General features: G+C 48.5%; 1 protein-coding gene across 2 annotated transcripts in view; it reads right to left on the reverse strand.

Moving 5' to 3' along the window:
• PRKCB (protein kinase C beta) overlaps nucleotides 1-12,346 on the reverse strand; it is a 214,972-nt gene that overhangs the window by 115,803 nt on the left and 86,823 nt on the right. For both annotated transcript variants that reach the window (XM_074322927.2, XM_074322926.2), the window contains exon 3: nucleotides 1,627-1,709. In XM_074322927.2, coding sequence (XP_074179028.1) covers nucleotides 1,627-1,709 — 83 coding nt within the window. The remainder of the gene's footprint in view (nucleotides 1-1,626; nucleotides 1,710-12,346) is intronic.

A 12,346-nucleotide genomic window follows, 5' to 3' on the forward strand; every position in this document is an offset into this window, starting at 1 on the left:
TGGGGCTGTGCCACGTTGCGTGCCGTTCCTATCCCCAAGGACCACGGCTTCTACACACAGTAACTGCGGCATAAGCTCTGGACTGTCCGTGTTGCTGTGGCGACAGAAACGCCCTGACTGACGACCGTTTGTAGGAGGCCATGCGAGTCAAACACACACAAGGACACAAGGTTGTCACCCTGCTGAGGTCAGCTGCCAAGTTGAAGTGGGTAAGAACAGGAGCAGTTGTGGACAGAGCCCGTGTAGACAATTCCCGGAAGGTGGGCCAATGCAGGAACCAAGTAAGAGAACTTGGGGTGACGGCTGCATGTAGGGTTCGCTGAATGTGCCTCACTACCAGGCAGCGGAAGCGTATGGGGGGGGGGAGTGCTGCCCGGAAAACGTCAGCTGCATGGAAAACACCCCAAACAAAACTCTCCCAAGTCCCCTTTCTGGGCTGCCCGTTTCACATACACATTCTGGCAGAAGGGAACTCAGAGCTGGCTCAGCAGCTCAGCGTCATCTGTGACCAAGGTGCCTTCAACCCCTCCACTCTGCCACGCTCGTGACGTCTGCCACGTCTCCCACTGTCCCAGAAGGGCTGCCACAACTCCAAGCATGGCATCCCCCCACACAAAAGTGCCCAACAGGATAAAGGAAGAGATGCCCTTTTCTCAGAAGGGAAGGTCTTTCCTAGAAGCCCTCCCCAGACTCCGCTGCAGTCCCACTGAGCAGAATTAGGTCACGTGCTCTTTCGCCAGCTGCAGGGAGCCTGGGGAAGCAGGTATCGGGCATTTTCAGCTTCTAGCGTGAAGGTGGCCTGTGCCGGAAAGAAGAGCAAGGGCCATGAACGGCTGTTGGGTAGACAATCAACGTCCCCCAAACTTTAGACAAACTTGAACCCAGACTTTTGCTGGGTCCTTTACAGAACCCCATACCGTCATTCATTTCATATTTTTCTTAAATCAATATATCTGTTGTTTAACCTAAATACTTTTACTTAAGCAGAAAAATTTACATCCGTCCTGTACATGCAAAACCACTAGTGGATCCATGTTTCCAACCCATGTTAAAATAAAGTCATAGTGATTAAAACAAAAAGTATTTGCTGTGTTACCCAGAATCATCTGCTGTCCCGCCCGCAGAAGTCATACCCAGGGAGGCAGAGCCACAGAATAAACTCTTTTCCTCCCAATTCTTGGGCCCTGGTGGCAAGAATTCCCTAACAAAGAGCCATAAAGTGCTCGGACAGGTAACCATCCTAAGGACATTTTCACAGTAGCAGGTAATAATTCAACCTTGCCCATCTCCTCTCATGTGTCAGCTGTAAAGATAAAGACATTTACGAAACATATAATTTTATTAACCAATGTCATCCCAATCAATTTAATACAAAAAGTTTAAAGACTTTTAGCAAAATCACGGTAGGAGAACGGGCTAGCTTCCTGTACGGTCACACGGCCACCCACCCACCCCCCGCACGTGTTTTGCTTTTTCCATTAAAATGAAAAATGTCTCAGAGGTTGTAAGGCCCACCCCGTGGCTTGGAATGAGACCATCCGATCTCTTTATCTCCGAGTCCTCGCTCACATTTACCCAAAAGGACGCATCGACCGTGGACAGAGGTGACCAGTGCCCGTTACTTACGTCAGAGGCGGGGCCCTTGTCAGCGCCGGGGCAGGAGAAAGTGACAAATTCATGGCAGCGCTTGTGCACGACAAAACAGCAGACTGCAAAAGAGAAAAGAAGGGTAGACGGAAGGGAAGAGGGAAGTGGGGAGGAGGAAGAGAGGGAAAGAGAGAAAAGAGATCATTAAAACCAGCACTTCACGACAAGTAAAGGCTGCTTGTCCCCAAACAAACGGCGCCTTCAGCCTCGGCACCTGCTTCTCAGTTGCGCTCCAACTCCTGGGCACCCAAATGCTGCAACTTGCAAACTAGTTCAGTTTCTAAAGTGAACGAGGGTCCAAGGGATCACATGTGCTGACCGTTACACGCCCTGGGAGTGGCTTCAGTTGCCCGGTCCGGAAACAGAATGTTTTTTCTTAGCTCAGACACCCTATGAACTGGTTGGCTTGTGTTTCGGTTCATAGTGCACAAGAAATACGTACGTCTGAACACGAGAACCACACTGAGAGGGACGTACATACGAAGGACGTGTAGAAACAGTGAGCAGGAAAGGCAGCCCCACGCCCCCTTCCCACCCAGGAGCAATGCCCTTTATGTGGGAGCGTGGAAGAAATGGGCGGCAGTGTTTATGCTGTTCCTTAATTTAGTAGCTTGCAACCAAGGACACGCGCGCATACATCTGAATGTGTTTAGTTAAATGCACCAATGCTACTGGCTCCACCATTTGGGGATTGTACCCCTGGAGGGGACGGGCAGCCACAGAACATATACAAACCAAAACTGATGTTTTTGTTGTTCAACTCTTGTTTTACAGTTTTTGTCTTCAAATCACCTTCTACAAGAACCCCAGATGGTGGGTTTCTGGAGGGGGTGGGAGGGGGGGGCGTCGTGCTGCAGAAACCGGCTGAGCGGCTCTCCAAAGGACATTCTCAGTAAACGAAAACGGGATGGGAACCCTCAAAACGCCCCCACGGACACGATGGGCAACAACCCTCAGTGGCCACTGATGTCACCAATAGACGCAACCCACCTACTGCCAACCACACCGGGCAGGGCTCCAAGCCCGACGGCGCCCTCTCGCCAAACCAATCAAACCCGAACCGGTTCACGTACCTTGACCCAACTGCCAATTTACAGAAAGTACAAATGACAGAGGCACATGTTCAATGACACCACAGGGGGCCACCGAGAAGACAGAATTCCCCAGAATGTGGGCAACTACGAGATAACCAAACACATCCTTCCACAAATAAGCTGCAAGAGGAGAGGGAGGCGTTTCAGGACAAGTAAGCGAATTCTGTGTGACACTGTGGTGGCCGGTGCCTGTATAAAATGTATGACACAAACCGTGAACCGTGATACAAACTGTGGCTTTTAGTTAATAACAATGTATCAAAATCGGCTGATCCATTGTCCCGAAAGTACCGCACTGATACAGGATGTTAATAATGGGCCAGGTGGGATGGAAGGGGGTTGAGAGCGTAACTGGGACTCTCTACTTGCCAGTCAATTTCTATGTAAACTGAAAACTGCTCAAAAAAGAAAAAAATAGCAAAAATCTGAAACAGAAAAACTGCGAGAAGAAAAAAAGTACGGGCAGAGGAGAAACTTACACATCCAAAGAGATTTAAGAAATGTATCAACTAAATGCAATACGCAGACCTTGTTTGGATCCTAATTTAAAGAAACTACTAGTTTTGGGGCCGGCCCGGTGGCTCAGGTGGTTAGAGCTCCGTGCTCCTCACTCCAAAGGCTGCCGGTTCGATTCCTACAGGCTATCGGCCAGTGGGCTCTCAACCACAAGGTTGCCAGTTCAATTCCTCGACTCCCCAAGGGATGGTGGGCTGTGGCCCCTGCAAATAGCAACGGCAACTGGACCTGGAGCTGAGCTGCGCCCTCCACAACTAAGACTGAAAGGACAACCACTTGACTTGGAAAAAAGTCCTGGAAGTACACACTGTTCCCCAATAAAGTCCTGTTCCCTTTCGCCAATAAAAAAAATCTCAAATAAAAGAAAAAAGGAAATACTAGTTTAAAAAATTATGAGACAATGTCAGGAAAATGGTTATACTCATGTTTTGATGATGTGAGGGAATTCTTGTTATTCCTATTAGGGAATGAGAATTTCAGGGTGTGATAATGGCATTGTGATTATTTTTGTTCAAGCATCCTTTCCTTTGAGGATACATCATGAAATCTTTATGGAAAAAATGATTCAACATAATTCAGTGCGACAAGAAGGGGATAGAAAGCGAAGGGTTATAGATGGAGAAAAAATTAGTCATGATTGATCATTCTGTACACACGGAGACTCGTGATATTAATCGTTCTACTTTTCTGTATGTTTGCAATGTTCCATAATATAAAAAATGTTTAAACCCTCCTGGCTGGGAACCAAGAAGAGTTCCAAAGGGGCCAATTTCTTCCTCTTTTACTTTCTCCTTTTTCTATTTTAATATTTGCTGTATTTTTGTAGGTAATATATGCTTGGTGTAAAGATGTTTATGTCAAGTAGTGTGGGGTGGGGGGGGGGGGTCCCTGTGAATGCTGAGGGAAACATACAAGCAGTGACCAAGGAAGGCCAGTGATGGCTACCTTTGGACAGGAGGAGTACAGATTATTTTTATGCTAAACCTTTCATTCCGCTGTATTGCTTGAAATTTTTACAAGGAGTATACATTCCTTATATAACCAGGAAAAATGAGCCTACTTTGAAACAAAACTAAGTCAAAGAAAAAGGGATCCGGGAATGAAAACTATGACTGCCCAAACTGGAAACTCAGGAGTGGGGCTGAAAACGGAATGAACCCAACTCAAGAGGAATGTAGCGAACTGGAAGTCTAAATTTAAAGACGTCTCCAGAATTCTGCAAAAAAAGTGCCAGAAACAATAAAAGGAATGAGCTGAGACATGTAGGATGGACCAGAAATTCTAATATCCATCGAAAAAGATGTGCGGAAGGGAACAGAGAGAATGGTGAAGAGACATAATCATAGGAAATGGAAGGAGAAAATTCCCCAAAGATTAAGAAACATTTGAGCCATTTAATGGGAAAAAAACTATCCAGTGCCACTAGGAAAAAATGACAAAAGACCCAGGGCCCCAAGATCTAACATTTCCAGCAGGGGCAAGGAGACGAAAGGGTAAGGTAAGCCACAAAGGAACAAAAGTAATTACAACATCACATTTCTCATCCACAATTTTGAATCCTAGAATATGACAAAGCAATATCTTCAAAGGTTTAGGAAAATTCATTCTGAACCTGAAACCTCATACAAAGCCAAACTAGCATTCAAGTAAAAGTACAAGATAAAGACATTTCCAGAAGGAAAGAACCTAGAAATCTGACTTCCCGCACAAGTACCAGAGTGTATATATATCCTACAAAACAACAACTAAAAAGCGAATAAAAGAGGTGTAAGAAATAGTGGTGCCAAAAAGAGGGAGAAAGAAGGGGGGACCCAAGTCATAAGAAACGGGGGGGAGGGGAAAGGACTGCAAAACTTTGTATGCTCGAGTCTTATCTTATTCCCGAGAGATTACAGCTATTAAGAACAGCTATCTAGGACATTATAAGTTTGAATATGTGTGCTAACAAATTAAGAATAAGAATAGAAACATTACGGATAAAAAAACTTGCAGTCCAGTGAAAGAAAAAAACTGGACAAAAAACTTAGTGCAACTACATTTCAAAAGGCCCCTATCTGCCACAATTTCATATAAATATTATTCTGTTTTTTACTTTTATATGACATCACTTGCATTTTAAACCCTTCCATGCGCTGCCATTTCCTGGTATCTGATATGACATGGGACTCTAATTCACCATCTTTTCCCCCCAAATAGGTACTCAGTTGTTGCAGCATCTTCTACTGAAATAATTCATCCCTTCCCCCCTGCTTTCAAATGCCACCTTTATTAGATGCTAAATAATCACACACACTGGGCCAGTCTCTGAGGCTTCTCTGGTCCAGCAATCTGTCTCGTAACACAGCAATATACATTTTCATTACAGTAGCTTTCTAATATGTTATATGTCGGCAGGGGGGTCCTCCCTCATCATCCTTATTTTCAATATGTTCTTGGCAATCACTACGTGTTTACTCTTCCAAGCGAACTCTGGAGTCAGTTGATCAAGCTGTTAAAAATACCAATGGAATTTTTATTGGAATTATATTGGGTCAATCCCAACCCCCGCCCCAAAAAATTTATGGGAACTTTCCCTGAAATTGTCTGAGATTTAGAAACTAAATTCAAGACAACTGACACTTTTATAATGTGTTGCTATCAGGAATAAGGCGTCCTCTTGTTAAAATCTTACTTAATGTCTCCCAATAAAGTCTTTCAATTTCTCCACAGGTCCCGCACATTTCTCATGTAGTGTTATCTGAGGGACCCCCTTTTCTATGCTATTGTGATTTTGACTTTTTTTTTTTCCAACTGGTTACTGTTTACAAATAGGAAAGCCATGCATTTTCAAGACTGTATATTTATTGTGTGAGCGTTTATTTTTTAACTGGCAATCGTTTCTGTGGGTTTTCAGGTGCTCGCTTTGAGTTTACCAGGTCAAGAATCAGATTATCCCAATTGATAACATTTTCCTTTCCTCCTTTCGGATAGGTGTGCCCTTTTGGTTGAGCCTGATCATATTTTATACCTAGAACTTTCTAACCAACGTGGAATGAGAGAGATGGTAGCACACAGTCCAGTCCCATTCTAAGCTTCCAGCAGTTTCACCTCTCCCTCACTGTCTTGTCAAACTAGCTTTGGGGATTCTATATTTTTCTTGGAAATTGTCCATAGTGTTCTCCCTGTTTCCATGTTTCAACTGTACCATCTGGGGTCCTGATCAGCCCATTCTCATTCTTTCTTCACATTGTATTGTTAGGTTCTCTCTTTCTTTCTGTTTTCTCTCTCTGTCTCTCTCTCTGTCTCTCTGTCTCTCTCTCTCTCTCTCTCCCAGAAGTGTGTCTTCTCTGTCGTCTATTTTATTATCCCATCGTTTTAAAGAAGCAAGTCATGTATGTACTTATCAGTGCTACTGGGTTTGTGCTACATCATTAATTGCTATCTTTACTTTTATTTCTCGTACTTATTTGATTGGTATTACTGAGTGGTTAGGAGTCTGAATTCTGGAGTCAGCGGTCCAGGCTTACACCTGCATTCATCGTTTACAAGCTGTAATACTTGGGCACAGTATCTTATCTCTGAAAAATGACAGTGACAGTAACAGTAGTCGCAGCATGGTAGTGGTGTCAGAATTAAATGAGTTAATCCACGCTCAGAACTGGGTCCAGCGCATCACGTGTAGCCAACCGACGTCTGTTACCATTTATCACTCTTTTTAAAGTGTCTTGAATTCACTGCTCAAGTTAATTTATTCCCATTCTTAAAAATCTTGAAATTTTTCATGAAATTTCAAGGTTTTAAGGCTCAAACCTTCCAAGGACAGCTTTGGCTGCATCCTAAGTTTTCATTTAGTGCCATCATAGTTTTACGTTTCTAAGCAGGCTGTTTTTATGGCTGTAATTTCCTCTTCGACACAACTATGTAGGAAAGTTGTTTCCTGCCCCACTTATCAATAGTTGCTTTATACTCGAGAACCTTTCTTCCAAATATCAGTTATGCTCTGTGAGGGAGGGAAGGGGGCTCACCTCTGCTTTCCCGGTGTCTGTCACCGCTCTTGGGACATAACTGGTATGTCGGACACAAATGTTTGGGGCAGGAAGGAACAAAAGAATGAGTAGCATGAGCCCCAGGAAAAGAACAAAGCCCAGCAGCTTCATGGTACATGTGTGTCCCGGCGGCTGGTGGTGGCGGTGGAGGGATGGGGACACCCGCCAGCCAGTGGCAAGGTCCCCTCAGGCTGCCTTCCCATGAGCCACAGACACAAAGCACCCACCCCAACAGGGTGGGATTCAATGCTGCGTGACGAGGCCATGCCCTGCAGCGAGGCTGGGGACAGACTTTAGAGGACTGAGCTTCTCTCCAGACCTCTACACAGTGTGTTTCGGAAAAGTTGCGCAAATCAGGTTTCCCATTGACCAAAACACTTTAAAGAACAGTAGTAGAGTTGGCGAGCTATTTAAAGAAACAGACTCAGTCCTTTTGTGATGCAAATAAACTCCCCCTCATGTGTGTTTGGCAAATTCAGGGGAAGAGCAGCTATTCTTAAATAAGAGGCAACAGTTACTGAGTTGCTGAAACACAAACCAGGTCCTACTTGCAAACAGGTGCCTGGTAAGAGCCAAGAATTCCTAGATGCTTCCGGGTTTATTCAATAACTCCTTGCTCCCAGGGGATGAAAGCCGGCAGCCTGCAGACCTCTGGATCCAACCTGTTACTGTGCTTCCTTGGGGCTACACAATGGGGTCTCACACTGCAACGCGCAGGGGCCAGGTGAGCAATGACAACGTCTGCGAGTCAGGAGGGAAAATGCAGTCGCGACCTGTCTAACGGGAAACTGCTTCTCCCACCTCCACCCGCCCTTGGCACAGGTGAGATGACGCAGCTCACAGGCCGGCGTGGAAGGCAGAATCATGCCGTCCCCTCCCCTCCCTAGACATCCAGATCCTGAGGTTACTATGTCACCTTCCTAGCAAAATGGACTTTGCAGGTGTGACCCATTGGACTCTTGAGATGAGGCTGTTGCTGGCGGGCCCAGAGTCATCACGGGGTCCGTACCAGAGGGAGGCGGGAGGGGCAGAGGGACAGAAGGAGGCGTGACTGCAGGAGCAGAGGTTGGCGCCATCACTGCTGAAAGGACCCCACGCCCAGGAATGGGGGTGCCCTCTGGAAGCTAGAAAAGGCCAGGCACAGCATGCCCCCTCGAAGGAACGCCGCCATACGAACGCCTTGATTTTAGCCCAGTAAGACCCATTTGACCCTTCTGACCCCCCCCCGAACTGTAAAATCCTAAATCTGTGTCATTTGAAGCCACTAAGTTTGTGGTCATTTGTTACAGCAGCCACAGGTAACTCATTGACCAGCCAAGGGTCAGAAACATCTGGCTCATCCCAGATGAAGTGAAATACAGTCGCGAGCCCAGGGGACTCTGGAGAATCTGCCCCAAGAAAGCACTGGGACCCCAACTCTGCTTCGCACTGCACCCCGTCCCCCAATTCCCAACTAACGACTACAACGCATTCATTGCCTTCCAAAGAGGAAGGACTAGGCCAAGTCATCAAAGTTTTCTTTTCCTCTTTCGAGTTGACCCACTCCCTGCCCGCTCCTCACTGGGGTCTGTACAAGAACTGGCGTCTTTGGGAGACGCTCTTTGCCGCAAGGTTCACATCCATCCGCCTGCGACGGAATTTCCAGCGCTAGCTCCTGATGTATCTGCGGTGGGAGGAGGGGGGGGGCCCTCGACACTTCCCTGTCACTCGTCTCTCATCTCTCCCAGGAGGCCCCAGAATAGCCAGTTCCCAAGGAAGAAGTCCTGCTGAGTTACCGGCCAGGCCTCTCGGACCCGACGGACCTGGTTTGAACGCTCGTTTTACCCCCGATAAGCTGAACGACTTTAGCCCAATAATTATGCCTTCCTGAGCCTCCGTTTCCTCTTCCAAAATGGGAATAATAATGGCCCCTAGTCTTAAAAGCTTGTTGTGAAGCTCAAATGACACAACACATGCCAAGTGCTTGGTGGCACGGGCGTCTGCGTTGCAGCCACCAGCACGCAAATTTTGCTGTGCAGTGTGTGGGGAGGACGCCCTTTTCCTCCCGGGTCAAAGCTGGCTCACTGGCAGGACATTCTGCCTGGTGTCCAAGAGGCAGTGGGCCCTCCGCAAATGGTTTCCGGAACCATGTCCACGGCCAAAGGCAGGAAGGCCTGGGCACGGTCTCCACCCAACACCCAGCCCGAGTGGCATTCAGGGGAGTGGCCCCCGTGGCCGCAAAGGGCTCTCACACCCACGACTTCACCTGAGCGTCAGCACAGAGGGCCCCGTGAGGAAGGCGACACCATCCTCACTGTATCAAGGCCGACACTGGTGCCGGGAGCGAAGAGACTCGCCCCAGGGCCTCCAGCCAGCCCGTGGGCACACGCAGGATCGGAAAGCTGTTCTGCCTTCCTCTCGAGCCCACGCTCTCCACTTCCACAGGGTAGCTGCATTTGTGTTTGTCATTCATCTCACTGTTCCAGGAGAAATCCTCCCCCGCTTTCCTCAGCCGTCCCCCACCAGGCAGTGGCTGGGTCCCGATTCTGCCTTCGCGGTACTTTTTCTGCCGTCTCCTTCTGCGCTTTCCCCTCTGATGCCACCCTCACTGCGCTCAGCAGCTCAGATGGGGACATTTGCATTCACTTGCTCCCAGGATGGAGGGCTCAGAGCACAAGCGCTACAGCCAAGCTAACGGGACTCTACACCACGCAGCACTATTCATTACCTCTGTGACCTTGATAAAGTCCATTGACCTTGTCTCAGTTTCTTAGTGTGTAAAATAGGAACGACAGGACATTTTTCACAGAGTTGTCACGAGCATTAAATGAGTCACCCCAGCACAGTCTGTGGACAGTAAGTGCCGAACGGATGCTTAGTTTGGGCCACAGTATCCCTGCCTCCTTCCCTCCACTCCACGCGATCTGTATTCTCACAAAGGAAAGCCAACCTGAGGACAGCAGAGCCAATGAAGCCAAGAGCTGTCCCACGACCCATATGAGCACCTGGACCCAACCAGGCCTGAAGGGAGAACCCCTCAACGTTCTCTGTGAGCCAACACATCCCTCTTTATGGAAACCGACTATGGAACGGGGTGTTTGTTTCTTGAGACCAAGGGACTTCTGACTAACGAGCCAAAGACGAGAAGTTGGAGGATGCGCAGTAAGGGCCCCTGCTGCCTCCTGGGTTCCCTGTGTCCCCATAAATACACCTTTTCTGTTTCAGTGAGGGGTTCGGTACTAACAGCACTCAATTCCATCGGTGCACGTTGGAGAGCTGAGGCAAGGTCGGATGCAGTGATTATCGCCTCCCGTAATCCCTCTGAATAGTGCAGGCCTTGAAGGAGATGGTTGCACCGAGGACTTTGCTCGGGACGAGAAGCACCAGGAGGCACAGGATGCGACCCGACTCTGGGATCCCCAGGCACCTGTCCCCCAGGCTGCTTCTCAGTAAGTGCCGGTAGGAGGGGCACGTGCTTCCCCTTGGACGCAAGCCACACACGCCATCTGCTACTCCCAGCTCCCACCCGGCCACCCAGCCACAAGGCCAAGGCCTTTTTTGACATGACAGTGAGTCACATCCACCAACTTGTGCCTCGGAAGCTACTTGGCTTGAAGCCCAGAGATAAATGCATGTCAATTTCAGTCCTCCAACTCACTCGAACAAGCAAACAGAGAAACTTGAATCCTCTGAACAGGTTTACAACCCTGCAAGAAGAGGTGGCCTGCTACGCGGATTTTGCAAAAACCAGCAAATCAAAGACAGAGACATGGAGATTACAGGGGCGTCTGCTGGTTTTGCCTGCCCGGCACCCACCCCCTTCTGGTCACTGACATGTGGGTTTGCCTTTGGGAAACCAGCCTTCACCCACCATATGCAGTCTTGGTAGAGCTGTCAGTCAAGGGGTGCAGCTCTCCCCTGGCCAGAGGAGGGGCACGTGACCTGAGATTGGCCAATCACACTCTTTCGCCCATGAATTTGATTCTTGAATCAACAGTGTGGCCACGTGAAGGTGGCCCACTAGCTCCTGCCACCTAGATCCAAGAGGTGCTCTGGACCTGCACTCTCTAAGGCCTGGCATTGCGTGAATGTGGTACCCTGCACCCCTCCAGCTGATTGTTTAAAGACAAGTAGACTCAACTTCTGCTGCTTACAACGACCCAAACAACCCTACCCAATTCAAAGCTCTCTGAGCTCACCCCACAGGGACGCAAGCACCCTTTCTCCAACATCCCCAAAAGATGTTCGCCACGCTTCTCCTTGCGCCCCTCAGGACAAGGCGCTCCCCACTCCCCCAAGGACAATTCTGACGTTAGAAAGGCCTCTAGGCTGCACCAAGTGGTCCTGCTCTGCCTTCTGTGGCCCCTTCCTGCTTTCCCTGGCTCCTCCTATTGGATTCCGCAAGGCTCTGTCCCAGGTACTGATTGCTGCCTTCTGGATGCTCTCGCCAGGCCACCTGGTCGACCCCTCGAGACGGCGTCACAGTTCCTGCTGCTGACTCCTGCATTCGCACCTCTCCCCTGAGCCCCGCACCCATCTGGCCTGCTCCTCTCTCAGTGCCACCATTTGGGCGTCAACCTGAACATGCCCCAAACCAAGTCCTGTCTTTCTGTCTCACTTCTGATGTTTCCTCTTTGGGGATTTGCCTGTACCGCGCCTCCGCCCTCTCCCTGCCCGGGAGCAGCCCTCACCACCACTGCTCACTTCCAATCACCAATTCCGTCAAAGCCAACCCCGAATTACCACTCAAAACGAGCCGACTGCCTTCAGTGAACAAAACAGCCACTGTCTGTGCTCTGGCGCTGGTGTCTTATTCACCAAACTCCTATCAACCCTCAAATCTCAGATCATATCTCATTTCCTCAGAGAGTCTCCCCTGGGTCACTATCTAGCGCGAGCCCAGACGAGCTAAGTTCCCGTTCTCCTTCACCTCTCTAAGCCACTTTACTGTCAACTTAAAAGAGAGAGATTAAAGGAGCTCCTACTGAGAGTTGCTGGGGGATTGAATGATAACTGGGCCAAAGTAGGTTCACCATAAATATCAGCGATTGCCTTCGTTTTTGTTTTTACTACTACTACTACTAC

Source organism: Rhinolophus sinicus, chromosome 10 (genome assembly GCF_057876585.1).
Source record: "Rhinolophus sinicus isolate RSI-liver-muscle chromosome 10, RSI-T2T, whole genome shotgun sequence".
Lineage (NCBI taxonomy): Eukaryota > Metazoa > Chordata > Mammalia > Chiroptera > Rhinolophidae > Rhinolophus > Rhinolophus sinicus.